Source organism: Emydura macquarii, unplaced genomic scaffold, assembly GCF_026122565.2.
Source record: "Emydura macquarii macquarii isolate MOO-44397 ecotype Brisbane River unplaced genomic scaffold, CSIRO-AGI_Emac_v2 contig_1363, whole genome shotgun sequence".
NCBI classification, from domain to species: Eukaryota; Metazoa; Chordata; order Testudines; family Chelidae; genus Emydura; species Emydura macquarii.
The window spans coordinates 22,459,685-22,487,087 of record NW_027131500.1 but is presented as its reverse complement, the minus strand read 5'-3'; the positions used below and the strand labels follow the sequence as shown (position 1 = coordinate 22,487,087).

Sequence of the window (27,403 nt, the reverse complement as noted above, 5' to 3'; positions counted from 1 at the left end):
GTTTTGATGGGCCATTAAGTAGGCCATTGTTCTGCCGCCATTCTGTCTGGGGTGTATCTTATACAGCACAGTTTGAAACACAGATAGATCAAATATGTCCATAGCTTCCATAGTATATATAACACATGAACACAAGTATTACCATTTTACTTAGCATATTACAGCCTTTCTGACAGTACCTGACATGGCATGTCTTACATGAATTCTTATGATTTTGACACACTGTAAATTAATATGACAAATGCTCTCCCCTCCCCCCCAATCCAGCCAGCGTGACACTATGTCAACAACCAAACAGCTGGAATTGCTTGTATTTACAGTATAAAAAAATTGTTCATTTGGTAGCTTGTGGGCTTGGAAAAATCAAGGCACCATGGAATTTATGGACAGAATTTCATACTGTTCTTTTTTAAGCTGAATTAAATTTTACCCATGAGTTTTGGAAAAGCCTTACTCAATTCTCTCTAGGTAAACTGTGGATGAAGAAAAGGCAGGTGATCCAATACCATCACTGTTTCCGTCATCAACAGCTGGGGTCATCAATAAGTTCTTAAGGTGGCTAAAGCACAGGGGGTAGCTGACCTTTCACAGAAACAATACTATATTCTATTAGGTATGTGTAAAATACTTGTTACAAAGCAAAACTACTCAGAGTCCTCAAGATCTTTGCTCAAGGCCACAACCATTCTGTATACCTTTATGAAGAAGGGAAATCAGGACTCTCTTGAAGAAGCACAATTTATACAGAAGACAAGTTACTCCTTTTTGGAAATTTGTTACAAAACTAAATACGGTACTGTCTTGCCAAAATGTTTGCTAAGGTGCAATATGCACATTTTTAAGTAGGACTGGGTCTGTTTTCTAGTAGAACCAGGACAGTTTTTAATAGCAAAAGCAGGCCCATTTTTCAAGCAAAGATGGCTTTTACACTGAAAACAAAGATATGAATGTTTGTCGCTTGCACCAACAGCATGAGAATTCATTTCCTTGTAGTTTTTCACTGTAAAATATGGTCATTTTGACTAAACTAAAAATTAAGCAAAATTACACAAAATGGATGGAGCAGGGGAAATGTGTAAAATTCTGTGGGAAAACAGTATTTCACGTAGCTCCACTTCTAAGTGGATTTCTCAGCACTTCTGCTTAAAACAGATGCTATGAGCTTTATTGATTTAAATGGTTTTATAGAGAAAAGGTTTAAAGGAATTGCTCATTTTATTCATGAAAAGAAAAACAAGGTTACTTACCAGTAACTGTTGTTCTTCGAGATGTGTTGCTCATATCCATTCCAATGTAGGTGTGTGCGCGCCCCGTGCACAGATTCCCGGAACTTTTTCCCTAGCAAGCCCCGCATGGCCAGCTCAGGCGCCCCCTGGAGTGCCGCGCTCATATCGCGGTATAAAGGGCACTGCTGGCACCGCGGGTCCCTAGTCCCTTCTTTCTGCCAACTCCGACAGTGGGGACGGGGGTGGGTTTGGAATGGATATGAGCAACACATCTCGAAGAACAACAGTTACTGGTAAGTAACCTTGTTTTCTATCTTCGAGTGATTGCTCATATGCATTCCAATGTAGGTGATTGCGTAGCCGTACCTTGGAGGAGGGTAGGAGTTATTGGTGACCTGCTCTTGACAGCACGGCTCTGCCGAACCCTGCGTCCTCCCTCGCTTGTTCCACGATGGCGTGATGCGACGTGAACGTATGGACTGACGACCAGGTCGCTGCCCTGCAGATGTCCTGCAGGGGAACCCGCTCCAAAAAGGCAGCGGAAGAGGCCTGGGCCCTAGTGGAGTGTGCTCTTACCGCACCTGGGAGGGGTACCCCTGCCTGCTCATAGCATGCCTTAATGCAGGCAGTAATCCACTTGGAGATACGCTGGGTGGAGACAGGAGAGCCCTTCATCCTGTCCACCACCGCTACGAAGAGCTGTGTCGACTTCCGGAAAGGCTTGGTCCTCTCAAGATAGAAGGCCAAGGCTCGCCTGACATCCAGCGAATGTCCTCTCCTTTCCTCCTCCGACCCATGGGGTTTTGGAAAGAACACAGGAAGGAAAATGTCCTGATTACAGTGGAACTGAGACACCACCTTAGGCATAAAGGCTGGGTGAGGCCTCAGCCGGACCTTATCCTTATAAAAAACCGTGTAAGGGGGCTCCGAGGTTAACGCCCTCAGTTCGGAGACCCTTCTGGCCGAGGTGATAGCCACCAGGAAGGCTACCTTCCATGATAAAAGGAGAAGGGAGCATGTAGCTAAGGGCTCGAAGGGGTGGCCCATCAGCCCATTGAGGACCAAGTTGAGGTCCCAGGGTGGCACCGGGTCCCGCACCTGAGGGAAAGTCCTCTCCACCCCTTTAAGGAACCTTACCGACATGGGGTGAGAGAATAGGGAGCGGCCCTCCAAGGGTTGGTGGAAGGCCGAGATGGCCGCTAGGTGTACCTTGAGGGAGGCCAAAGCCAGGCCCTGCAGCTTAAGCTGCAGCAAGTACTCCAAGATAGCCTGTATAGGGGACAGGCTTGGATGCAGCCCTCTCCCTTCCGCCCACCCCGAAAACCGCCGCCACTTAGCTTTATATGTGAGTTGCGTGGACGGCTTCCTGCTGCCCAGGAGGACCTGTTGAACCTGCATGGAACAGGCTCTCTCTCCCTCCGTCAGCCACAGAGTCTCCAGGCGGTGAGGTGGAGGGAGTCCAGGTCGGGGTGCAACAATCTCCCATGGTCCTGGGAGATCAGGTCGCACCGTCTGGGTAGCGGAATCGGTTCGGTGGTGGAGAGGTCGAGCAGCATGCTGTACCAGTGCTGTCTCAGCCACGCTGGGGCGATCAGGATGATGTTCGCCCTGTCCCTCTTGATCTTGAGGAGAACTTGGGGCAGGAGTGGGACGGGGGGGAATGCATACATTAAATCCCCCGTCCAGGGAACCAAAAAGGCATCGGACAGAGAGCCCGGCTCGCGACCCTTGAGCGAGCAGAACCTCGGGCATTTCCTGTTTCCTGCTGTAGCGAACAGGTCCAGACGGGGAGTACCCCACCGCTGAAAGATGAAAGCCACCACGTCCTGGTGTAAGGACCATTCGTGGCGGGGAGAAAAGGATCTGCTGAGGCGGTCCGCCTCGTTGTTTCGTACCCCCGGGAGGTGAGAGGCAGATAAATGAAACCCGTGTCTCACCGCGAAGTCCCAGAGGCGAATAGCTTCCTGGCAGAGTGCCGAGGAGCGTGCCCCTCCCTGCCTGTTCACATAGAACATGGCTGCCGTATTGTCTGTGAGGACTTGGACTACCCTGCCCCTCAGGTATTGGAGGAAAGCCTTGCAGGCTAATCGGACCGCTCTGAGCTCGCGTGCGTTGATGTGCAGAGCTCTCTCCTCCGGTGACCAAAGCCCTTGGGTGCCCTGGTTGTGAGAAATGTGGGCTCCCCATCCCCGATCGGATGCGTCTGTGATGAGCGTCACAGATGGGGTAAACTCTCTGAAGGGAACGCCCGTCATCACTTCCCTCGGGTCCCTCCACCAATCGAGGGACGACAGAACCTGTGGGGGAACCAGGACCATTCTAGTTAGAGAATGCCTGTGCGGTACGAATACCGAAGCCAACCAGCTCTGGAGAGGTCTAAGCCTCAATCGTGCCAGTCTTACTACATATGTAGAAGCTGCCATATGTCCCAACAGCTGCAGGCAGTGCCTGGCTGTCGTCATGGGGGACAGGTGGAGATCAGATATGATGGCTGCCATCGCCTCAAACCTCGCTTGAGGGAGGAAGGCTCTGGCGGCTTGTACCGCATCCAGCCTGGCTCCAATAAATTCTATACATTGCACCGGAGTAAGTGTGGACTTCTGCTCATTAATAAGCAACCCCAGTCTAGCACACAATTCGCGTGTGAGAAGCAGACTATGCTGCACATGTGAACTCGACCTCCCCCTGATCAACCAGTCATCCAAATAGGGGAAGATTTGAACACCTCTACGGCGCAGGTGGGCCACCACCATGCCCATACATTTAGTAAACACCCTGGGAGCTGAGGAGAGCCCAAAGGGTAGGGACCGAAACTGATAATGGCGTCCCGCTACCACAAATCTCAAAAACCGCCTATGGGCCGGTAATATTGAGATGTGGAAGTATGCATCCTTCAAGTCCAGGGCGGCATACCAATCCCCTGGGTCAAGGACCGGAATAATAGTGGCGAGGGAGACCATACGAAACTTAACACGCCTAATATACTTATTTAGGCGACGTAGGTCCAAAATGGGCCTAAGGCCTCCCTTCGCCTTGGGGATTAAGAAATATTTAGAATAAAATCCCCGGCCCCGCTCGGGCACTGGGACTTCCTCCACCGCCCCCAGCACAAGGAGTGACTCGATCTCCTGCACTAGGAGTCGGACCGAGGCTAGATCCCCAATGGGGGACGGCCTTGGAGGGGGAGGCTGTAAGCTGGAGGGTGTACCCCTTGGCAATCACCTCCAGAACCCACCGGTCCGTAGTAATGGCTTCCCATTCTATAAGGAAAGGGCGAAGCCTATCCGCAAACGGCCGGCCAAGATCCCAGAGAGAAGGAAGAGTACTACCCTCCTGCTCTGGGTCAAAAACGTTTATTAGATTGATTACCCCCTTTTGCAGGCCCCTGCTGGCCCCCCGCAGAGGACCCCTGACGGCCTCCTCTGCTGGGACCGCGGTAGCGCTCACGACCCCTCCTCTGCTGGGCGGGTCTAGGAGCCGGCCTGGGCGGGGGTGGTGGTTGCCTCTGGGCCTGAGGTCTGGACTGCTGCCTGGAGGCCTGAGGGGTATACAACCCGAGTGACTTCAGGGTGGCCCGAGAGTCCTTGAGTGCATGGAGTTTGTCGTCTGTCTTCTCCGAAAACAGACCCAGGCCATCAAACGGCAAGTCCTGAATGGCCTGCTGAACCTCCTGGGTGAAGCCTGAAGCCACGAACAGCGGCGCATCACGACCGCCGAGGCCATTGCCCTACTGGCGGTGTCCGCAGCATCGCTAGCAGCTTGTAGCGCAGCGGTAGCCACCACAGCCCCCTCTTGGAGGACAGTGGAGAAATCTGCCTCCTGGTCAGGGGGCAGCTGGGAGGCAAACCTCTGCATCGAGGCCCACAGGTTCTTATTGTATTTCCCAAATAGGGCCTGGTGGTTCGCTACTCTAAACTGCAGCGCCGCAGTAGAGTAGATCTTCCTCCCGAATAAGTCCAGCTTACGGCCCTCCTTGTCCTTAAGGTCCTCCTTCTTGCTACCCTGGTTCCCCTGACGGTCCCTCTGGTTGGCCGCATCGACCACCAGGGAGCTTGGCGCGGGGTGGTTGTAGAGGAACTCAAATGGTTCCTTGGGGACGTAATATTTCCGTTCCACCCCCTTGGAAGTGGAAGGCAGGGAGGAGGGGATCTGCCAAAGTTTCCTTGCGATCTTCATGACATTGTCATGTACTGGCAAGGTCGCCCGGGAGGGACCCAGAGAGCTCGAGGGCCCAAAGAGGGGGTCCTCCTCCTCGGACATGAGCTTAAACTCCATGCCCAAGTTCTCAGCAGCCCTCTTTAGGAGGTCTTGATGGGCCCTGAAATCGAACAGGGGCCCCTTACGGTCCCTTGCTGCTGCCTCATCAGGTGAGGATGAGGAAGAGAAGGGTAGGGGTGCAGTAGAGGGTCCCTCCCCTGGGTCCGAATCCTCCGAACCCTGCTCTTGAGCCTTAGGGGCCGGGGGTACTGGGGGGGCCACCACCGATTGTAGTGACACCGAGCCCTGGGGCATAGGGGCATTCCAAGGTCCCCAATACGGCCACTGCCAAGGGCCCTGGGTCCACCCGGCGGCCTGCAGGGAAGGCTGATGCAGCCGCACCGCCTTCTTATCACTGGAGCCCCCCGTGCGCCGCTTATGTCGCCGGCGCGTGGAGCGGTCCGACGAGGACGACGTGGACCAGTACCGACGTCTGCGGTGCCGGCGATACAAGGAAGTCGGGGACGACGACGACGCACCAGACCTGCCCCTGCAGCGAGAGGACTTGCGGTGCCGCTTACCCCCTCGAGACCGAGAGCCTTCAAGGCCCGCGGCGGTGCCGAAAGTGGTGCCGGTGGGGGGGCGCTCCACACCGACGACACACTCGGTGCCAACGGAGACCGGGACGGCTCGGAAGCTGGACGGAGCGCCCACTCCATCAGAATTGCCTTTAGCCTCGCGTCCCTTTCTTTCTGAGTCCGAGGCTTAAAGGACTTACAAATTTTGCATTTGTCTCGACGGTGTTCTTCGCCAAGGCACCGGAGACAGCGGTCATGCGGGTCACTGAGCGGGAAGGCTTTACCACACAAGTCACAGTTTTTAAAGCCTGTGGAACCCGGCATGACTTCCTCGTAGAAGGAACCCCGTCCGGGGTTCTAACCTTATCACTATAACTAACTAACTTATCTAAATATATAACAACTAATGAACAACAACTCTGAAACAGTAAGAAAAAACTAGGGAATGAGCTACGTGCACGCAGCAAGAGACGATAGTTCCAGCAACCGTCACAGGCGGAAAGAAGGAACTGGGGACCCGCGGTGCCAGCAGCGCCCTTTATACCGCGATATGAGCGCGGCACTCCAGGGGGCGCCTGAGCTGGCCATGCGGGGCTTGCTAGGGAAAAAGTTCCGGGAATCTGTGCACGGGGCGCGCACACACCTACATTGGAATGCATATGAGCAATCACTCGAAGATAGAATAATATATGTTTTCTGGGATGTGGGTTTGACCCACCAGTCCCTGGAGAAGAAGTTTGTTCTTCTACCTCAGAAAGCAATGAGGAAGATGGACCTTTTACATGTGGATATTTTCTGATGTCTGTGAGGCTTATTACTTTGGTTCTTAGCAGTTGCTGCAGCTGGCATTGAATGGTGCAGGGAGCACAATTTAGTAACTCATACCACATTGAGTATCTGAGTGCATCACAATCTTTAACATATATACCCTCACACAACACTCCTGTTAGGTAGGGAAATACTATTATTTCTATTTTACAGATGGGGAGCTGAGGCACAGAAAACCTAAGTGATTTGCCCAAGATCACACAGGAAGTCTGTGGCAGAGTAGGGAATCAAACCCAGATTCCTAAGTCCCAGGTCAGTGCTCCAGTCATTGGCCCATCCAGCCTTACCTTTGCTTTTCTTTATGCCTACTTCTCACTCTTTTTCTTTATATTCTTGGACTTGTTTAGACTATTTAGAATTGTGGTAAATGATGTTATTTACTTATTGGAGTGATTACTCTGAATTTGTGTTTTAGCAGCATGCATACTGTCACTCACACAAACTGTTAGTTGTTAATTAGATGCAGAAGTGGTTTTTCATTAAAATATATTGACCAGTTCGTATTTAGTCACTGTTCTGCAGTACATATATTACAGATTTTCCATCTGATTTTTAGAAATAATCACAATTTTGGAAAGTTTTAAATTACAGTACAGCTATTTGGTGGAGTCACACTTTTCAGCTGCACTTCCCTTTATCTGTGTTGGTGTAGTACATGTTTTGTATAATCAGCACAGAAACATAAGAACCAGGGTGGGATTTTCAAAGCGGCTCACTGCACACATTTAAGTCAAAGGTAAAACTCCTATTACTTCAGTGGGAGCAGAGTTAGGTGAACACTAAGCTGGTTGAAGTTTCCATAAGCAAAACAAACAAAAAAAACCCACCAACCAAGCCAAACAAAAAAAGTCATTATAACATGGCCTTTTTTAAAAATTGAAAATGTGAACTTTTTTTTTTTTACTTTTTCAAAATTTTCCATTTTTGCAATAAAAATGGAAAGCAAAAACAGTTACTTTTTCCGGTTTCAGTCTTTTGATTTATCATTTTTCCTTACCCCCACCCTCTTTTATAAGACCTGTGATTCATTTGTTGCAGAAGTGTGTCATGAATAAGGGCAGGGAAGAGTAGAAAGAGACTTATTAGTTAGCCAGTCCATCCCTTGTGAATGCTGTCTGACTAATAGGATTTGAATTCACTCAGTTTAAATAATGATGCATGAAGCTAAATAATCTTTTTGATAAATCTTTTGAATTTATATATCATGTGAAGCAAGGTTTTCTGGAAAAATATGCAGTTAAACTAACAAAAAAGAACAAAGGAACAGCTGTAAGTCAAGAATTCTTATGTCATCATACTGTTCAGCTGGGTTCCGCATTACTTTTCATCCCCCACATCATACTGATTATAAACGTACGTGCGTACTAATGTTTTCATTTAATTCATTTTTCCATATTTTAAATTCATTGTATTTAGTGAAAAATCAATCTGAAACACAAAACATAAACAAACAAAACCTGACCTGCAGGTGCGAGGAATTTGAATAATCAAGTCCACATAATTACTGACCATCAAACCAACTGAGTCCCCTGCGACCATTTTAAATGTGTAAAGGAAACAATTTATTATATATATCCAAATTACTGAAAACAACCGTGAGATAAGACAGCTGAAATAAAACAGTTAATAAAAGCATTATTATTGATATCACAGTAGTGACTACACTCCACAACTGAGATTGCAGCCCATTGTATTGGGAACTGTAAAAACACAGAGAATGAAGAAGTCCCTGCCCATAACATCTTGATCTCCCATTGATGTCAGTGGGGCAGGATCAGACCTTAAAAACAGACAGGCAGAGGATTGGATGAGAAACAGAGACATTAAGTGACTTACCCAAAGCTACACTACAATGCAATGGCAGAGCTGGAAATAAAACTCAGGTGGTCCTGACTCCCAGCCCAGTGCCCTATTCACCAAATCACACAGTCACTCAACTGGATATATCCCAACCTGTCTCTTTCAGGAAGCAGTGGCTGCTAAGCACTGAGAGTCTATAATAAATTTTGCTACTTTCTGAGTACCTTAATTTTCCTTGACTATTGCCTTTCCTAAGTGTTATTTATGTTAATGTATTCACTGCCTTAATTTAAAAGGGTATTTTTGTCATCAATATTAGTTTCCCATTGAAAATTAGTATATCCACAAAAAAGTGGTATAAACCAACAATTTAGTCTTTAGCAGTATATAAGGCTATGCATCTATGGCTCTGAAAAATTAGTTAATAGTCACACACAACGTATCAACATACATTATACAAATAACATATTCCACTTCTGAGCTTTAATGAGTTAATTCAGGTACTGTGCACACAGTTTTCCCACAGAGCTTCAAGTGATCCCAGAGAAGTGTTGCATCTCTCATTATCCCACAGTGGAATCTGATTATTTTGTAAAATAGTAATTTTAGGCTTAAACATCTTGTTTAAATATATTTTTAATGCTAGTTTCTCATATGGGAGTTAGTGGAAGGAAGTTTTTTAACTTATATAGCAGAACCAACATATGGTAAAATGATCAGAATTATCCAGTCAAGGAGTAATGTCTGGCTGCATGGGCCAGTTTAGAGGCTAGCTGAGTTGAGGCCTACATTAGTGATGCAGCAGAGTCTGACCTGGCATTTCCCAATTAGCAAATGGCAATATCCAAGAGTTAAAATATCAGAGGACAACCAAAATAAGATTTTTTTTTTCAAAGCAGAACTGAACACAAAATTCTTTCCCAAGTGCACATGCCCTTGTCCTGTTTATATGCATTACAGAAAAAAGTAGGACATTTACAGAAAAATTATCCTGGTAATTGCTTTGTCCCCTGTGCAATCAGAACATATTTCTTGACATGCAGCTGCATCATTTCCCTTTTACCAGTGACCGTACTACCTGAGATGCACCATAGAGCTCTTAATATTTCTGGTTGAGTCCATGAGTCAAAGAGAACCAACTAATTTAACCCTTTACTATCTGCCTGGTATGTGAGCCTGGATATACATTCACAGTTTTCTAATCAGACCAGGCCAACTTTTGTGCACTCAAATCATTACTGTTAGGTCTTTTTTGATTTAGAGGGATTGGGGGAGGAAAGTTGGCATGAAGAATATTTTTTGCTCTGAAGTAGTTCACAATAAGTAAGGATAGGAGCCTAAAAATGTACAGGATTATTTTTATTTCTATTTATTTTATTATCTAAATAAATGCCTCAATTGGGTACTGAGCACTTTTGAAAATCAGGCAGATCCCTAAATATGAATTCAGGAGTCTCAGCCCTTGTCTACACTTACCTGGAAATTCAGCAGCAGTCAATGGAAGTTACACAAGTTACTCTGAGCTACACAGAATAGCTTGTGTAATTCCCGTCGACTGCTGTGCTTCCCTTCTGCGCTCCGTCTTCACTGCACTGCACCACTGGGAACCGTGTTCCCATTGACACAGAGTTATACCACTTGAGGGGGTGGATTTACTGCGTCGACTTCCTGAGCAATTGAACGGGTCCTAGACATACCCTAAGTTTAGGCTTCTGAATCTTGTCCATGTTCATCTGTGTGATTCTGAAACCAGAATTTGAAACAAAAGACTAAATCCACCCTTATCTGTGAGTGCAGATCCATTGCCTTCGCTTTCACTAGCAGTGAATATGGCCCTAAGAATAAATAGACTTGGAAATGTTGTGTACCTACGTGTCACGATAATGTTTTGATCACAGTTTTGACAATGAAACTTTGTCTTCTGTCAGTTTTCCATAACATTTTTAATATTTTCATTTATAAAAAGCCTTTAGAGTAGCTCTCGTTGGTTTACATTAGTTTCTTTTTAGTAATGCAGCTTGCAACAACACCAGTATTGCTTGGCTTGGGAAATATACTGAACATATATTTATTGACTAATTAAATATACAGTAAAACCAGAAAGAAAGACACAGCAATATTTAAAATCTAGCTGATTACACTTTGGTGGCAGATGACTAACAGCTTACCTCAGCAAAGCAAAAAATGCTGCCAAAGGTTTCTTCATAGAAATGATCCTTATTTATTATCCAAGTTCACAGCTGTATACACTGCAGGCAGTAACTAAAAACACTTAAAAAGCATGATGCTAAAAAAAAAAAAAACCAACCCAACAAACCCAGTACTTATATGACTGTGATACTCATTAATGGTGCAATCCTGCCTCATTAAAGCCAATATGAGGGATTCCCCCCTCCCCAGTTATTTCAATGGGAGCAGAATTAGGCTCTGCAAGCAGCATTCAGATAAATTGTTATGGCTACATTCTGCTCTTTAGCAGTGAAATGATTATCTATCTCTGACATGAACAGGGAAAGTACTAAGCAGCTCTAGGAGTGCTTCGATTACTCAGTACTCTCCTTTTTGAAGTAACAGAATTGGAGAAGAGTCATTTCGTAATAAAAGCCATATTCTGCTCTGAATCTATACACAGCACTCGACCTGACAGAATTCTGGTGGTTGTCAGAGAAAAACAGGGTGATACATGACTGCCTTTGGGCTCAATTCTGCAAAAGTTACATGGGGTAGTATTTACTTACATGGAAAGCTTCATTAAACTCAATAAGACCTCATGTGAATACTATTCAATGTTGGTAAGAGATTGCAGAATCAGGCCTTATGAAAGCAGTAATATTTAATTGGCTAATATAGCTGTTTAATTTGTTCATTTGCAGGGAAGAATACAGTGAAATTGCCCAAGATTACCTCCTAATATACATCCCACCCTCTCTGCACAGACCTTTCTCCTCTTCTTCATTCCATCAAAACCAAAACTTTTCAGTTTAGAGAAAACATCTCTCTCCGATGTTAGGGGTGACCTGGGATGTCAGATATCCAGATTCAAGCCCTTTCTCTGCCTGATTCAGAGTGACCTGCGATGAAAAACTGCTCTGAGACAGACAGGTCAGAAACTTGAACCTGGGTCTCCTATGACCCAGGCCAGTGCCCTAACTCTTATGTTACACAGACACGCAAAACCTGAGCTTTTAAATCCAAAACAGGCATTGTGACAAAAGTCAATTTTTATGAAAATATTCCAAAGGTTTGGGGTTTGTTCCTGTGCAGAATAAAAACAAAGTTCAAAACCTCAGAATTTGCTGCAAAATGGTGTTGTCCTCCTCCAGGCATCTCTACCCGGAGTACACCAGAAGGGAAGAAGGAAATTAAAAATTGCTCATCCTGGCAGAACAAATGGCTATTGCTACATGCCCAAAGGCCCAAAAACTGAGACTTTGGCAAACTGATTGTGGAAATAAAATACAGAATGAAAAAAGATGTCTTCAAAATGCCCTGTCTGTCCTTCAAGATAAAATCTGGGGAGAGTTAGTTCAAGAGCTTCAGATGAATTCACTGCCACAGGATCACACCAGGACAGAGGGTACTCTGGGGTAACTGGCACCCAAGCCATTTAAAGCTTTACAGGTTAAAACCAACACCTTTAACTACACTCCAGTACACACTGGAAACCATGCAGATCATGGATCACAGGTGCAATGAGCTCCCTAGGAGAAACACTTATTAGGTCCTGATTGGCAGGCACAGACAGCCTGGGTACAAGAACCTCTTTAAGCATCTTGGCTTTCCGCTCACTCCAAAAATGCAGTCATTTGGAATCTCGTACACAAGCATAATTAGATCTTTTATTTATCTGAACATACAAATGTATATAATTGTATAAATTATAACATGCGTGGGTATATCCTAGGCAGTCCTAGGTATTCTGTGGTAACATCAAGGTTAATAGATCTCTGGGTCAGCTCCTTAGCTGGTGTAAATTGACATAGCTTCAACTCAGTCATTAAGGCTACACTAATTTACACTAGCTGAAGGTGACCTTTAATGAATGAGTTTTAAAAATTAAACCTACTTCGTTTCCCTTACTTTTGTTCTTGTACTGATTTTCTTTTCCATTCCTTCACTACATTGTTTCTTTCCTCCACTGCCACACAATATATCTTGAGGTCTTTTTCTTCCGTCTTTTCCAATTTATGTTATCTCTTAGTCTAATCATAGAAATGAAGGACTAGCAGGGATCCTGAGAGTATTCTAGTCCAGCCACCTGCACTGAGGCAGGATCAAGTATATCTAGACCATGTCTGAGAAGTGTTTATGTAACCTGTTCTTAAAAAACTTCCAACAATCAGGATCCACAACCTTTCATGGTAACCTATTACAATGCTTATTCTACACTATTCTAATAGTTAGAAAGTTTTTCCTAATATCTAACCTAAATATCCCTTGCTGTAGATTAAGCCCATTACTTCTCATCCTACCATCAGTGGACACAGAGAACAATTAATTATTGTCCTCTTTATAACAATACTTAACTTATTTGAAGACTATTATTAGGTTCCCTGTTAGTCTTCTTTTCTCAATACTGAATATATCCAGGTTTTTTCAACCTTTCTTCATAGGTCAGGTTTCATTTTTGTTTCTCTACTCTGAATACTCTCCAACTTATCTACATCTTTCCTAAACTGTGGCGCTCAGAACTTGACATGGTACTTCAGCCAAGTGCTGAGCAGAGCAGGACAATTACCTCCTATGTCTTGCATACGACACTCCTGGCATAATATATCCCAGAATGTAGCTGCATCACATTGTTGACTCATACAATTTACGATCCCCTATAACTCCTGATCCTACTGCCTAGCCAATTATTCCCCATTTTTTAGCTGTGCATTTGAATTCTTCTTTCCTAAGTGTAGTACTTTGCACATGTTTTTATCAAATTTCATCTTGTTGATTTCATACCAATTCTACAATTTGGTTGTTTTGTGTTCTAATCCTGTCCTCCAAAGTGCTAGCAACCCTTCCTACCTTGGTGTCATCTACACATTTTACAAGCATATTCTCTAATCCATTATCCAAGTCATTAATTAAAATGGCAACTGGTACTGGACTCACAACAGACCCCTCAGGACCCCACCATATATGTCCTCCCAGTCTGACAGCAAACCATTGATAGCTACTGTTTAAATATGATATTTCAACAAGTTATTCACCCACATTATAGTAATTTCAGCTAGACAGTATTGTCCTCATCTTGCTTATGTTTCTTCCCCTTTGTTGTTAATATTAATTGTGTTGATTATTTGGTCACAATTAACCTTTTTAGTGAAGACTGAAGCACAATAGGTATTAAACACCTTTGCCTTCTTATTGCCTTTTATGTCTCTTGCTAGTGTAACTAATGTAGTATTTTAGCCTTTTTTTAAACTGCACAGCTTAACAATTTTTCAACCTATATTATGTCAAAATGTCACTCAGTTATGCAACTCAGTCTACTTTTGTAGCAGCTGCAAAATGGTGTTCAGTGGTTTAGTGAATTATAAACCTCCTTAGTGTTCTTGCAGAGGCATCCACTAATGAATGCTTACTGGGCTGTGAAGTCTCCTGAACAACAACACTGCAGCAGAACTGATGCATTTGGGGCCTTCCATAACAACAGAAATGCCAGGAAGTTTTTACACTTTCAGTCCATCTTTCAGTTATTCCTTGCACTCTCACATTTCTGCCAAGTACTGTTGTAATTTCTAAATTGTAGATAATCCTGTATATGGTATACATGCTTAATTTATTACCCTAATGGGTAAATGCTTTTACCTTGGCTAAATATATATGACAAGTACATCAGTTAAGGAGTAATTTGTGTGTTATAGATATGTGTGTGTGTGTGTGGGGTGGGGGAATGGAACTTATCAGCTGGTACTTGTAGGTAAAGGATACATCTATTGGTTATTAAACTAATTTTGAGCAGAAAAATTAATCGTACATTCTTACCATTAGAATCTTGCATTAAGCAATGCCTAAACTGTTCTGTAGTGCTCAACCAAGACACACATTTTAAAATATCAATACATATTTCTTCTTAAATGATAAATATCAACCAAATGAGGTGGGGGATGAAAGTCACATTTATTCATTCAGTTATTATAAATTATGTGATCTTTCCAAATACAAGCATTGGAATAATTAAACTAATTTTCCAAAATTATTCTAGTGTATTCAATTACAGATTTTAATTATTTTAGAGAAAAAACCCAGAGTGTTAATGAAAGAGACAGTAGTAAGAATCATGGCAGAGTATGGGTTTCATGTTCCTGCATTCCATAAGCCTTATTAGAAAATGTAAATCAAATATTTGATGAATATTAAGAGCCTATTGGGACACTAAAATGAATATTACCATTGTGACTCTGAGAATCAGGTTGAAGTATAACAGAAGTCAGTTAAGGTAAGTGGATTTCAGTGCCAACGGGAACATTAGCTGTTTTGAAGAGGCCTCTAGAGAATTATCCAGTATTAAATAATAATAAAAAAGATGTTTAAACAACATTTAGGGTGTGACACAAATCAACAAAAACTACCAGAAATTCCAAAGTTACAGCTGATATACAACCTCAGTTCCCATATCTAGAAAAATAAACTCAGCACACCGAAGAGAAGTGTGGATGGCATATGAACATTAACTTTGAATTGTCTGTTTTAGCACTTGATCCTGCACCATTAAAGTCAATGGGACCTTGCCGTTGACATCGAGAGTAAGATAAAGCCCTTAAGCTTGTTTATCCTACAGCGTTATTTAAACATACAGTTTTGTATTCAATTTCCTCCTGTCGTTAACCTAAAAAACTAAAGAGCTTTCAAGTGTTCTATATGATCATCTCAACAACTTAGTATTTATATAGCACTTTGTTCTGAAAGCACTTTCTAAATATTAACTCATTCTTTTTAGCAAATGCCTTGTTTTAGAGGCAAGGGATAGTGAAAGACTCAGAGGTTAGATGAATATCCAAAGGCCACAGACAGAAAAATATTACTCAGGAAATCTCATCAAAACTCTTGTTCAATTCACTGCAGCACACTGCCCCAGCGGAGTCTTTATGTAAACTTCTCCAGTATTTTTAGGTTAAGTTTATGATGTACAGGAATTACAGCCAACCAAAAGCACTAACAATTCAATGTTTTAATTACATTGAACACTGTAGAAAAGATTAATATGTAGCCATTATAAGTAGAGCTGGGGTGAGAAGACACTATTTGGAGGTAGAATATGGTAGGCCTGTGATTTGTCTTGAAGATGAATCAGGACTATGTTTGTATTGGACAGCACTAAAATCTTGCAAGTGATTCTTTTAACGTTTTTCCCAGGATGGAAAAAATCTGCAAGATCAATGGCTCTCAAGATTTCTGCCATCATGAAAATGTCATGAGATTGGCTATTATAGAGAGTTTTCCACCACATGGGCTGAATATTCATGAGGATGACTGTTCTTGTGAAATGTCAGGTATGCATGAGCTGGAACCAGAAAAAAAATAAAAAGCTTTTTCTTGTTTCAAATTAGACCTAGACCTATAAGGGAGGCAGGGGTGGGGCTGGATCTCAGAATTTACTATCAAAGGAGTTTGGAGGGGAGGTTCTGGTTCTCTCTAATTATATATTTCTCATTCCTGCTCTTCATCCTTTATCTGTCCTATGCACATTTGTGGAAAGTACATTTCAGTGATAGGACAGTATCAGGCTATCGAGGACAAAGTATACAGTAACAAAATATGTGCATGTAAATTGCTTTATTTGCCTCACATAGTTTCCCTTGCTTCCACATAAGTATTATGTGAGACATATACTGTATTTAAGTCAACTATGTATTTACATTTATTAAGTAACTTAAGTATTTAAGTTAACAGTGCAACCGGCTCTCCAGTACCTAACCTAAGCCTCTGGACTATAAGCATGATCCTGCTCTTACTGAGGTCAATGGCAAGTTCAACCAACTTCAATAAGAGCTGAAGTGACCCTATGTTAACATCACTATCAAGTTCTTTCACTCTAATCTTGAAGTGTTCTCTTAATAAATATTTCTGGTTCTTCAGCTCCAGTACAGTATATGAATGATGTACGTGTCTGCTGTCACTCAAATTCAAAGCTTCACTAGATAAAACAAGAAAAATTGAATCTCTTTTTGATAAAATATCTTTCTGATACAGAATCTCTCTCATCACTCATATAATCTTTCCTAAGAAATATGAGGTGCACTTTATGAAACCTGTCCTTTTTCTGTTCTCTATATTTGCATACTTATGTGAGGAAAATGTTCAGAAAAGTCTAGGTAACTGGACTCCAGATTCACAAATTGGAACATTTTTTTGCCAAGATTGAATATTAAATCTATTTTGCAAAATCCAGTCTACCTAATACAATATGTTCTTTAAATTCAGAAGGATACCAGGTCTCACAACAGTTACACAAAACAGGGTAGATCAAAATAATTGATTATATTTCTATCTGGATTTATTTACTTGTGGCTACCTTTTCACCCACCCCCTCACCCCGCACAATCCAGATATTTGCTAGATATTCTTTTGAGCAATAGGGCAGAGGTAACACCTTGGACCTTATCCTTCACATATCATCAAAGATTATTTGCCACCACACTTCTTGCAAGCAATCACAACATGATGCAGAGACATCCAGCACAAGGAGTGCAGGGTCACACATGCAGTACAGGAAAACATTTTACCACAAGTATGTCACTCTCAGCACAAATTGCAAAGTAATAAAAAAACAAAATGCATTCATGAACATGCAGCTGGAGGACAAAGCTCCAATAACGATGATAATTGTGACAGATGTTTCTGATGCAAAAACTGTGATTATTGTTGTGTCTCAGACAACAAACTGGTCTGTGATATTGGCAATAATGAACAAAAAGTGAATTTCAAAACAGATACTGAACTTAGTGCATTGGAATCACAGCAAGCGACCAAGTATAGATTCTGTATTTTTTCCAGCTGTCTCAGAGGAGTCTCTAACAGTTATTTTTTCTAGGATTACAGACATATCAATTGATGTGATCCATTCCTTTGGAGTTGGCAGCAAATTCTTTGTTTCTGGGACGCATAATACATAGTCTTGCTATGGAGAGTACTGCACTGATAAATCTTTTCTTGTACTTCTCCAGAGAAAGCTTAGATAAATCATGTAAAAGACATCTTTGTGGCTATAATAAATTGTGAACATTTAATATATCTCCCCATATTGATATTTGGCTCCAGAATTCTTGAACCTTTAATATCTCCATAATCTCCAACTTTGGATTTTCAATGGCTACATTTATTCTTTTTATTTATTATCATTATTATTCTTACTGCACTCACTCCCCAAAGTCCCAATTGTACTAGGCTCTGTGCAAGTACATAAGAAGATATAGCCTCTGCCCTGAAGAACTTGCAATCTAGTTTAAGACAAGATATAACAAGAGAACATAATAAATAAGATGGAGGAGGAGGAGAGGACTACACAGTCTGTGTGCAGGGTAAATGTTCAAAAACCATGGCTGTGATTCTGCAAACACTTACACAGGTACATTTATATATACGTGAGCAGTCCTATATATATATATATCAAGTTTCTCATGTGTGGGTTTGTTGGATGGGGGCCCATGTTTTTATATAATACATAAGGATATATCCAGCACCGTCGCTATTTCTGTTGGGTTTTTTTTTTTTTTTAATATCTTCCTGTTTGTGTTATAATAGTTCCTTATTAATTTGGGGTTCTAAACTTCTGCTCAATTCTTTTTTCCCTTTTTATATCTTGACCTGTTTCTATTCTTTTTAACATCATTCTATTGTTTATTATGTATATTACAGTAGCACCTAGAGACCCCTGTATTTCCCCTTTTTAGTCCTATGCCATATTTTTAACATTTACTTCTATTTTTTTTTTCCTTTTTTATTAAACCGCTACTATATTAAAGCATAGATCTGTATACTTTCATGTTCTTTCTGCTACTGGATACTGTAGAAAATTGGGAGGAATACAAGGGAGCAGAAGTGTTGGCATAGGTTAGAAGGAGTGGGGACAAGGAGGAGGCAAGTCAATGTAGCAGCAGCAACCACAGTATGTTGTGGCAGTGCCCACACAAGCCTCAATTAAAAAAAACACAATCATGTGCTTAACTTTGCACTTGCTTTTATGCCCAATTGATGTCAATGCAATTTAAGTACAAAAACAAAGTTAGGTGTGTGCTCACTGCTTAAGTGCTTTGCTGTATTGGAATCACAAACAGGACGACATGGTGCCTGCTCCAAAGAGTGTACTGTCACATACCCCAATCCTCCAAGCATGCGTGAGTATGTGAGTAGTCCCAGTATATATGTGAGTAGTCCCAGTGAACTAATGGAACTATTCATGCGTGTAAAGTTACGTTTATAAGTGTTTGCAGGGATATGGGCCAAAATAATTTTCATATTTAATTTAAAAATGTATATAAGTACACATCATCTATAGCCAACTGCCTCTTAGCCTAGACATTCTTACTTGGCCAGTTTTCTGTAGGTGCCACTAGAGAAGCAGATCTTGAGGAGGGATTTATCATTATATTTGGCTTTCACTGTTATATGCCTTGTAGCTGTCAAACAAATATTGCATGTTATATGAACAGAGTTTAAAAACTAATTCTGCCTCCCATAATGAATATTGTTGCAAGAAAAAAGTGAGCTTGATGTTTGCAATTTTCATTTATGAATAAAAATGACTTAATTTGTTTACTTAACATGGATACTAACATGTGAGAGATTTCAGCAGATGAAGAGGTGCTAGCCATAGCAAAGAGGGAAAATGAGACTAAAGACAGATGATAATGAGCTGAAGACAAATCAACAAGTGCACATTGCTGAAGCACTTTCATGTTTGTCCATAGCAATGAAAAGGGGACAGCCTACGTGTACCAGTTGGCGATTTGGAAAATCTCCTAGATAAAGGCTGCAAATATAAAATATACCAAGCAGAATTACAGATATTTTTAATGAATTCAATACAGCACACACCAATGTCATTATAACTTTTTAAAAAGTTTGTACTGTATACTGCATTTTATGAAGGTAATGAATTGCACTTTATTAAATTACATTAAATATGTTATTGAATTGATCCATTAATAAAACAAATTACAAATTAAAGTCCCTGAAGTGATATTATTGAGTACACAGAGAGACTGTCAGATAGAACTGACTATGAGTTGGTGAGCTTTGTTTCTCTGGGGTGGGATGGGACAAATCAGAATCTAAGGAGGCAGCCTCATTACACAGTTTCTTCTCTTTTATGATCCTAAATGCTGTGTTCATTGTGGTGTGCTGAAAATCTTCCAAAGCTAAAGTTCCAGGATGATACTATGAACCCACAAGATTCAACGGCCCTCATGTGCTCAGATGTAGTGGAAAGTGGTAGCTTCAAGGAGCCAGCTGTGGCTCCCTGCTCCTGAGCTGCCTGGTCCCAGAGGAAGTTAGAGAGGTCCTGTGCCACTCTAACTTCCACTACTAGTAAATGGGACACCAACAGAGGATCAGGTATAATGGAGCTCTGCTCCACCACACCCTTTCCCACTCATAACCCACCCCTGGAACAACCCTGACATGCACCTCTCTCCTCTTAAACTGGAGCCAGGGATGGGGAGGTGGCATAGAAGACAATAGAGCTCCCTCTGCCAGCTTTCCACCAAAGGGATTCTTGACTAACTCTGTCCATTTTAGGGCCACTTTGCATCATACTTGTTCACATGCACTCTGCAAACATGGCGCAAAGAGGCCTTAGCAGAGCACAGAATTTGATTCAATATCTTTGTTTAAGAACACAGTTATAATGCCTCTGCCTTCCTTTTCAGGGGATTTGACAATTTATATACTCAGACTGCTCCACCAACTCTACATCAGCTTTACATAGGGGGCATTTTTCAGGAGATGTTGCACCTCCTTCATGTGAAGATATGTTGCTTTCGTGTATCTATTGAAATGCATTATTTTGAACTTTTCAAAAATTGTTTCAAATCAAGCTTCAGTAGTTTTGCAAACTAATGCCAAAACACACTTCTTGCTAGTGTACAATACCGCAAATAGCATTTGACAATTAATCATTTAAATACTGTGGCTGCTTCTGTACTTAAGTAAATGGAAGAGTTGTTACTTTTTTAAAATTCAGAACAACTAGCTATTATATAAGGCTGCCATTGATTTGAAAGATATAGATACAAGTATCCATATACAAATTGAAAATTTAATCAGTCACATCCCTAAATTTAAACTTTAAACATTTTGTTTAAATAAAAATGTAGATGGTTTAGTAATATCAAATTTTATTGTCAGTGTACTAAATGGGCTCCCAAACCTTTAATAGGTGGGTATCTCACAGAAGAGGGCTCAGAAATGCCAAGTGGAACTAAAATATTGTGAAAAATATGTCACAGGTTATGCTTTGTGTAAGTATTTAAAGTATCAGAATGCTGCAACTAAGAATATAGGTGCAATGTGCCTTTAGCAAAAGGTACTGCTCTAGGTATGAATCTCTCTGCAATATATTTATTATTTAAGGAGTAGTGATTTTAATGTGGCATCTCAGTTTTTGTATTAGCAGAGTTTGCCATGCACTGTTCTATATTATATTTCTTATTCATATCTTGCAATCTATAATTTTCTTTCCACTTTTAGCTGGTTACACTTTTGTTGCATATATCCCAATTCCAGGCTTGTATATTACTTACTTATCTTTACTACAAGGAAATAACTTATTTTAAATAAGAAATAGAAATAGATCCATTCCAAATACTACAAGTGAGATTTGAAATTCTATAAAACTGTTGTAATTAAAGCATCTGAGAAGACCAGACAGCTGCAGGGATAATAAAAGGACATGGAGGCTTTCACTCCTAGATTATTGCTAGTTTAACAGCAACCAAAGATGGTACGGACAGGTGAGTGAACTGGCCCTTTGAAGTCAGGTGACTCTTATTTTCAGAGGACCCATTGCTTTGAATATATTTGGACTCAGACAAAAAATACAAAATTAGATAATAGAAGTTAAAATTTAGATCTCAAGCTGCTCAGGACAGGCATTATGTCTTATTCGTATTTGTTCTCAGAAGCACCTAGCATGCTTTTGGCTATTGTATAAATTGAATAAAATAATAATAAACAAAGTGTGAGCAGGGAAGTGAGAAAAGCCATGTCACAGGACCAGGCAGAGAGAAGTGAGATTTTTATAAACGGTTATTTCCCTCCTCCCCATATATTCCATGCATTACTGGCAGCAGTCTGAGACGAGCAGTAATTGGAGGGCAGAGTAGCAGAAAATGTCAATGGCTGAGAGGCTGGATAGCAGTATATTGGTTGGCAGGGAGACAGCACCGTACAGCTCCCGCAGCATCAAGATATGGGAATAAAAATGGGCACCCGAACAGTATATTGGTGGGAAGGTAACTGTAGTACAACACCCACTGCAGCACCAGCAAACAGGAATAGCCAGCAAACAGGCAACGGCAGCAGAAAAGGAGGGAGAGAACAGAGACCTTTCTTCCTGTTTGTACTCACTGAGGGTGTCAGGCATGATGATCCAACCATTACACCTCGATCACACAGTCATACAAGATGCAATGATATTTTTACTATAAATCAGAGAAAGAGATGGCACTTTACAGATAAGTGCTATTTATTTAAAATGCGTTTTGGAAATCATCTTATGGGTATCCTGTTGTCTTAGACGCATCTCCATGTCTCAGAAATATTTCATGATCTACATGCTCATACTTTGGTAAAACTTTGAACTTGTAATGACTAAGAAGTCTATTCTCTGCCCAGTCTAGCCCCTAGCAGCCAACTGGTGAATTCAAGCTTGATATCATGCTATGCCTGAGAGTTGCTAAATAAATTAAATAATGAGTGGGGGAATATTAACCTTTGCTGGCCTGTCTATGAGCACAGTGAGTTGTAGCAATACTTTCCAAAAGCTAGGCTATAAAACTAAAAATATGTCTCGCTGTTATAAAAGCTCTTGTTACCATAGTGATGAGGACTGAGCAAATGATTAAAAATACCTGGTCTTATTCAGACTGTCTTAGGATTGTGACCTAAATGACATAAAATGTATGTTTTTCCATTAGAAATTAATTAAATTTACTAGAAGCAAACATTATTGAGGTATACTATTATGCAAGGTGGGATACTCATAGGAAAGCCTACTACACAAGCATTCAATTTCAGTAAGCTAAAAATCTCAAAAAATTATCACACTGATAATAGTAAGTCATTAACAAATCAAAGGAGACACAACAGAACATGAGTTTATCACACTGTGGCAAACCTAAACAAGTTTCCACCTGAATTTCATGTACCTCAAATCTATTGTTAACCAAAACAGGGCTATTGTCCTCAACTGTTTGAGTACCCTGGCTGACCCCAAAATTAGAGAACCACAAAAGTGGTATAAAACCTCTTTTGGGCTCCCTTTGGGTGCAATGCCAAGTATAGTTTAGCTGCACCCAAAACTTGTGGCCAACATCTCATTCATCTCAATAGTGTGTTGGTGCTGTAGCCTAATAACTATTTAATTGCAAACAAAGTCAGCTCTTTCACTTCCATTTTATCAGAAACATCCAGATATCACACAAACCCACTGTTGCTGGATGTACTGCAAACCTGGGTAAAGAGGGCCACAAACACCATGAACTGAAAACAAAAAAGCGCACTGCTGTACAATGGACTCTGGAAATGCTAACTGTCATTTTCCTGTCTCTCAGTGTCTGAGGTTGGGTCCAGAGTTCCACTCACAGAATTCTCTGCTGCTTCCCCGAAGTAGAGATCAGGGAAGATATCAAGTTGCTCCAAGACTGCCTCATTCTCTTCCCCAAAAGAGGGAGATGCAAAAGAGAAGGGAGTTTTGATTTACTTGAAGTCTTTTTATTCATTTTTTGACCATGTAATGGTCTCCCACTGGTTTATACTGCAATATAACATTATTCTCCTCTTATAACATTTTATTCCACTGACCTGTTCTGTTAAATAATATAAATACACAAAAAACTTCATTGTGAAGCAATAGGGTTGCTATATACACAGCATCTGACATAAACCCACAAAAGCAAGCCAATGAAAAGTTAAACCACTTAACAGTGATCCTTCATCCACAAGCACACAACTTATTTCCACAACTATGATACACTACCAATCAGGCACTGCAAAATTAACTCTGCCCCCTTTTGTCTTCTGTACATATCCCTTTACCAGATTATATTTACACACACATACAAACACACACATACGCACGCATTAGTAATTGTGTATGTTTGGTGTAGTAGATTGTTGCACTGGGTTGTAAAGAGTTGCATGCAGAAGGGTGCTTAAAGAGGATGGCAGAAAGCTGGTGCCCCTGTCGTTACTGACTAAGAAAGAAGCAAAAGCCTTGCATGCAGATATCTGCAAGAATTGAGCAGCCAACTAGGGTGTACTAAGCTTTTCTCTATTCTCGTGAATGCCATACAAGGTAGTCAAGGATCAAAGTCTTACATTATTAAAACAAAGAAACTCTACAAAGTTTACTTTCACTTGAAGTTGTAAAACACTACATGAGAAAAAATTTGAGCAGGTTTTGTCTAATCTATTTTTGAACAACAACAACAACAGCTCCTCTACTGCCTCTACACAGAAACCTTACAAAATTGCAATGGATGTTTCTCTAGTATTGTGAAAACATTTTTAAAAAGCTACTTACCCGGACAGACCAGATGTAACACCTTATCTATTTGCTGTTGGGGGACAAATTGTCCACAGTCTCTGAAAAATGCAGGTAGATCATTTTTATCCATCTCTTTCCAGAACTCCCTCTTGGCAAACATTGTTTCATAAACTGAAAAAAAGTTTCATAAAACTTCCTTTAGAGAAATTTAAAAATTATTAGGTTGTTATATATGTTCTGTATTGTCTAAGAAGTGTCTTATTTAGAACCACGTTCATATACAGTGCAAATATCATTACACATATACAGTACAAAGAACAGTGAAATTATTAAGGGCCTTAATGAGGCCTTTAGACTTGACGAAACAAAATAACTATCAAAGAGGAATTAGAATATTGGAAAAAATGAGCTATCAATTTTCAAAACAGGAAAGATTAGTAATCCTGAAAATTGTAATTACTGTACATCATAAAATAATGAAACAAATGTTATGAGGAAAAATTTACTCCAGAAGAAAAATGAACTAAAAGCAGTAAATAGGTTGGATTTATTGAAAAAAAAAAAAAAAAAAAAAAAACCAGCTTAAATATTGCCAGACAAACTTGATTACTTTGAAAGAATTACAAAAATTAGTAGATAGAGGGAAAGTGATAATTGAAATAATATTTAGATTTTAGTAGAGGAGGGTGAGTATTTGGCAGTGAGTAGTTTGAAATTTTTATTTTCTTCTTCTATCTGTGAGCTGTCTACAAACAACTTATGGCTTCTTGAACATACTTGTTAGCCATAATTATACATTGAATGAACAGTGTGAATATAGTTGAACAGTTTTTAATTTGTAGATTGTTCTCAGATTTTCCATTTCTTAGCAAAAAATGATCCCTAAAACAAAGGTTTTAGGAATTCAGAAACAAAGGAACCCAGAACAACAAAACATAATTACTGGAATATGAGCTTCAATTCTTTCTTTTTCTTGTGTGCGTGGGAAGGCGTTTGTGTCACATTTCATTGCTTAAAAACGGTGGACAGTTGTGGAAGTAAAATCATGGAAGACAAGACAGTTGAATTAAGATATTTGTCACTTTTTAAAAAGATCTTTATTCCTATCCAGTGAGTTCCCTAATTTTGACACATCAAGATTGTGTTGGTCAAATCCTCCACAGTAGACTACAAGATAAAAAGGCAAATAATTTTGTCAAGTATAGAAAAGTCAGCATAATCTTCTACATTTGCAAATCTAAAGATCATTTTAGGTAATCTACCATAGCTCAAAAACTTTTGTAGTGTCTATGCCAGACAATCTCCCTCCCTAGTAAGCAAACAATTTCAGTCTAGCTAGCAGAGTGAATAGTTTACTAGTTATTAATGCAACCATTTGTTTGAACTTCATCTAAAAGTTAATAGAAATTGACTAGATGAAGTATTGGTATTACAAGTACATATAGTAAAACTATTTCTCTCCCTTCTTCAAACACAAAATACACTTGTCACTTTAGCGTATAAGAACAACAACATCTGGCTTGTAAATTGGACTTTTCCTTCCAAATTTTTAAGGACTATGAAGCTAAAATGACAAGAGACAAAATGTCAGGCAGTTACATGCTATCATGTCTACAGACCAAGAAACTTTGAAGGGATACATTTTTATGGCTTCATATTAATGCTTCAGTGATTAAACAATCCATGCAATACTACACAGATGTGTCACTGAAAAAAGATTCTTAGTGTAAAGGGACCTTAAAATAGGTATACATTCCAGAGCAGATTAAAGGGGACTTAGTGTAAATAAGAATTAAGCTCTACCTGATTAATACATGAGGCTCAAAGAAAGCCACACAGGCTGGAATCCAGTTCCTATCTTGATCTGGTGGCCCTTTTAGCATCTTCAGAATGTAAATGTTCCTAGCTCTAGGATGTGAAGATAGTTTTCTGAATATGGATCAAGTGTATTGTGTTGCTTTCTTCAGGCTTCAGAAAGGCAAAATGAAACACTAACTCAGAGGCACAAACAGCACCCATTCATCCCAATGTGGTGTTAATTCTAAAACCTGTTGAAGGCAATTTAATTATAAATTTTAACGCTACTCATCTTGAAGAAACTTCCAGTCAATGTGTTCCTCCAGCATGGCTAGGTATCACTGGGCAGATACTGAAAATTTCTACTAGGGCAGTACTGCTCCCATTCACCACAGCAGTCTCTACAGTCTGCTAGCCTTTACTGCTTTGGCCTGTCTAATTTTAAATAGCCACTATGATAGGACTGTGATCACTTCTTTTGGAGGAATATTCTGCAGTATAGCAGATCTCACTGTGATGAAGTTTTGATGATTTTTTCCAGTCTAAAATTTTTTTCTTAAATTCATCCCCATTACTCCTAGTTTTATCCCAAGGATTGATCCAGTAGTGATATGCAAAACAATGCAGAAGACAGTGAACAGAGCAGCAGCAAAGATGAGCAGTCGCTACCCATCAAATGTATCCTACCCTGTTCGTTTTCCTCTGCAGGTGTCCTCAGGACTTACTCATGATGCGGACCAAGAGAAATAAAATGTCTCCCCCCTCCAAAAAAGATCACTTGCTTGGCTGTAGTCTCAACCTATTATCACCATGCCCAGTTTCTTGCCTGCACACTTCTGCATATGCCAGTATATTCATAGGATCTATGACGGCTCCACACTGTTCAAACCCTATTCCACAAGAGTGCTGCTGAGAGAGTGTCCCAAGTACAAACAAACAGCCATTCTACAACCTGTGCTCTTCTATTCAGTAGGCACCAGACTGGAACTAAAGTGAGCTAATAGGAAAGGCAATGTGCAGTATAAAAATAATTCTGTGAATAAAATTTCTTTAAAATGTTAAAAAGAAACATTCAAAAATGCAGAGATCCTTCCACAAAAAGCTTTTTTATATACAAGTAATTTATTTTATTTTGGAAGATACTACTAGTTTGATAGCGATTCACTATCCTTGAAATGGGGCATACTGGTAACAATTCTCAAACCAGTAGGAATTTTTAAATGCAACCACTGTAATTGAAAAGAATATAGTAAGCACTAAGATGGCTTGCA

At 40.8% G+C, this 27,403-nt stretch overlaps 1 protein-coding gene across 1 annotated transcript in view; it reads right to left on the bottom strand.

The window, feature by feature from the left end:
- IQCM (IQ motif containing M) overlaps window positions 1-27,403 on the bottom strand; it is a 107,898-nt gene that overhangs the window by 29,657 nt on the left and 50,838 nt on the right. Inside the window, exon 7 of the mRNA XM_067551591.1 lies at window positions 24,372-24,506. Coding sequence (XP_067407692.1) covers window positions 24,372-24,506 — 135 coding nt within the window. The remainder of the gene's footprint in view (window positions 1-24,371; window positions 24,507-27,403) is intronic.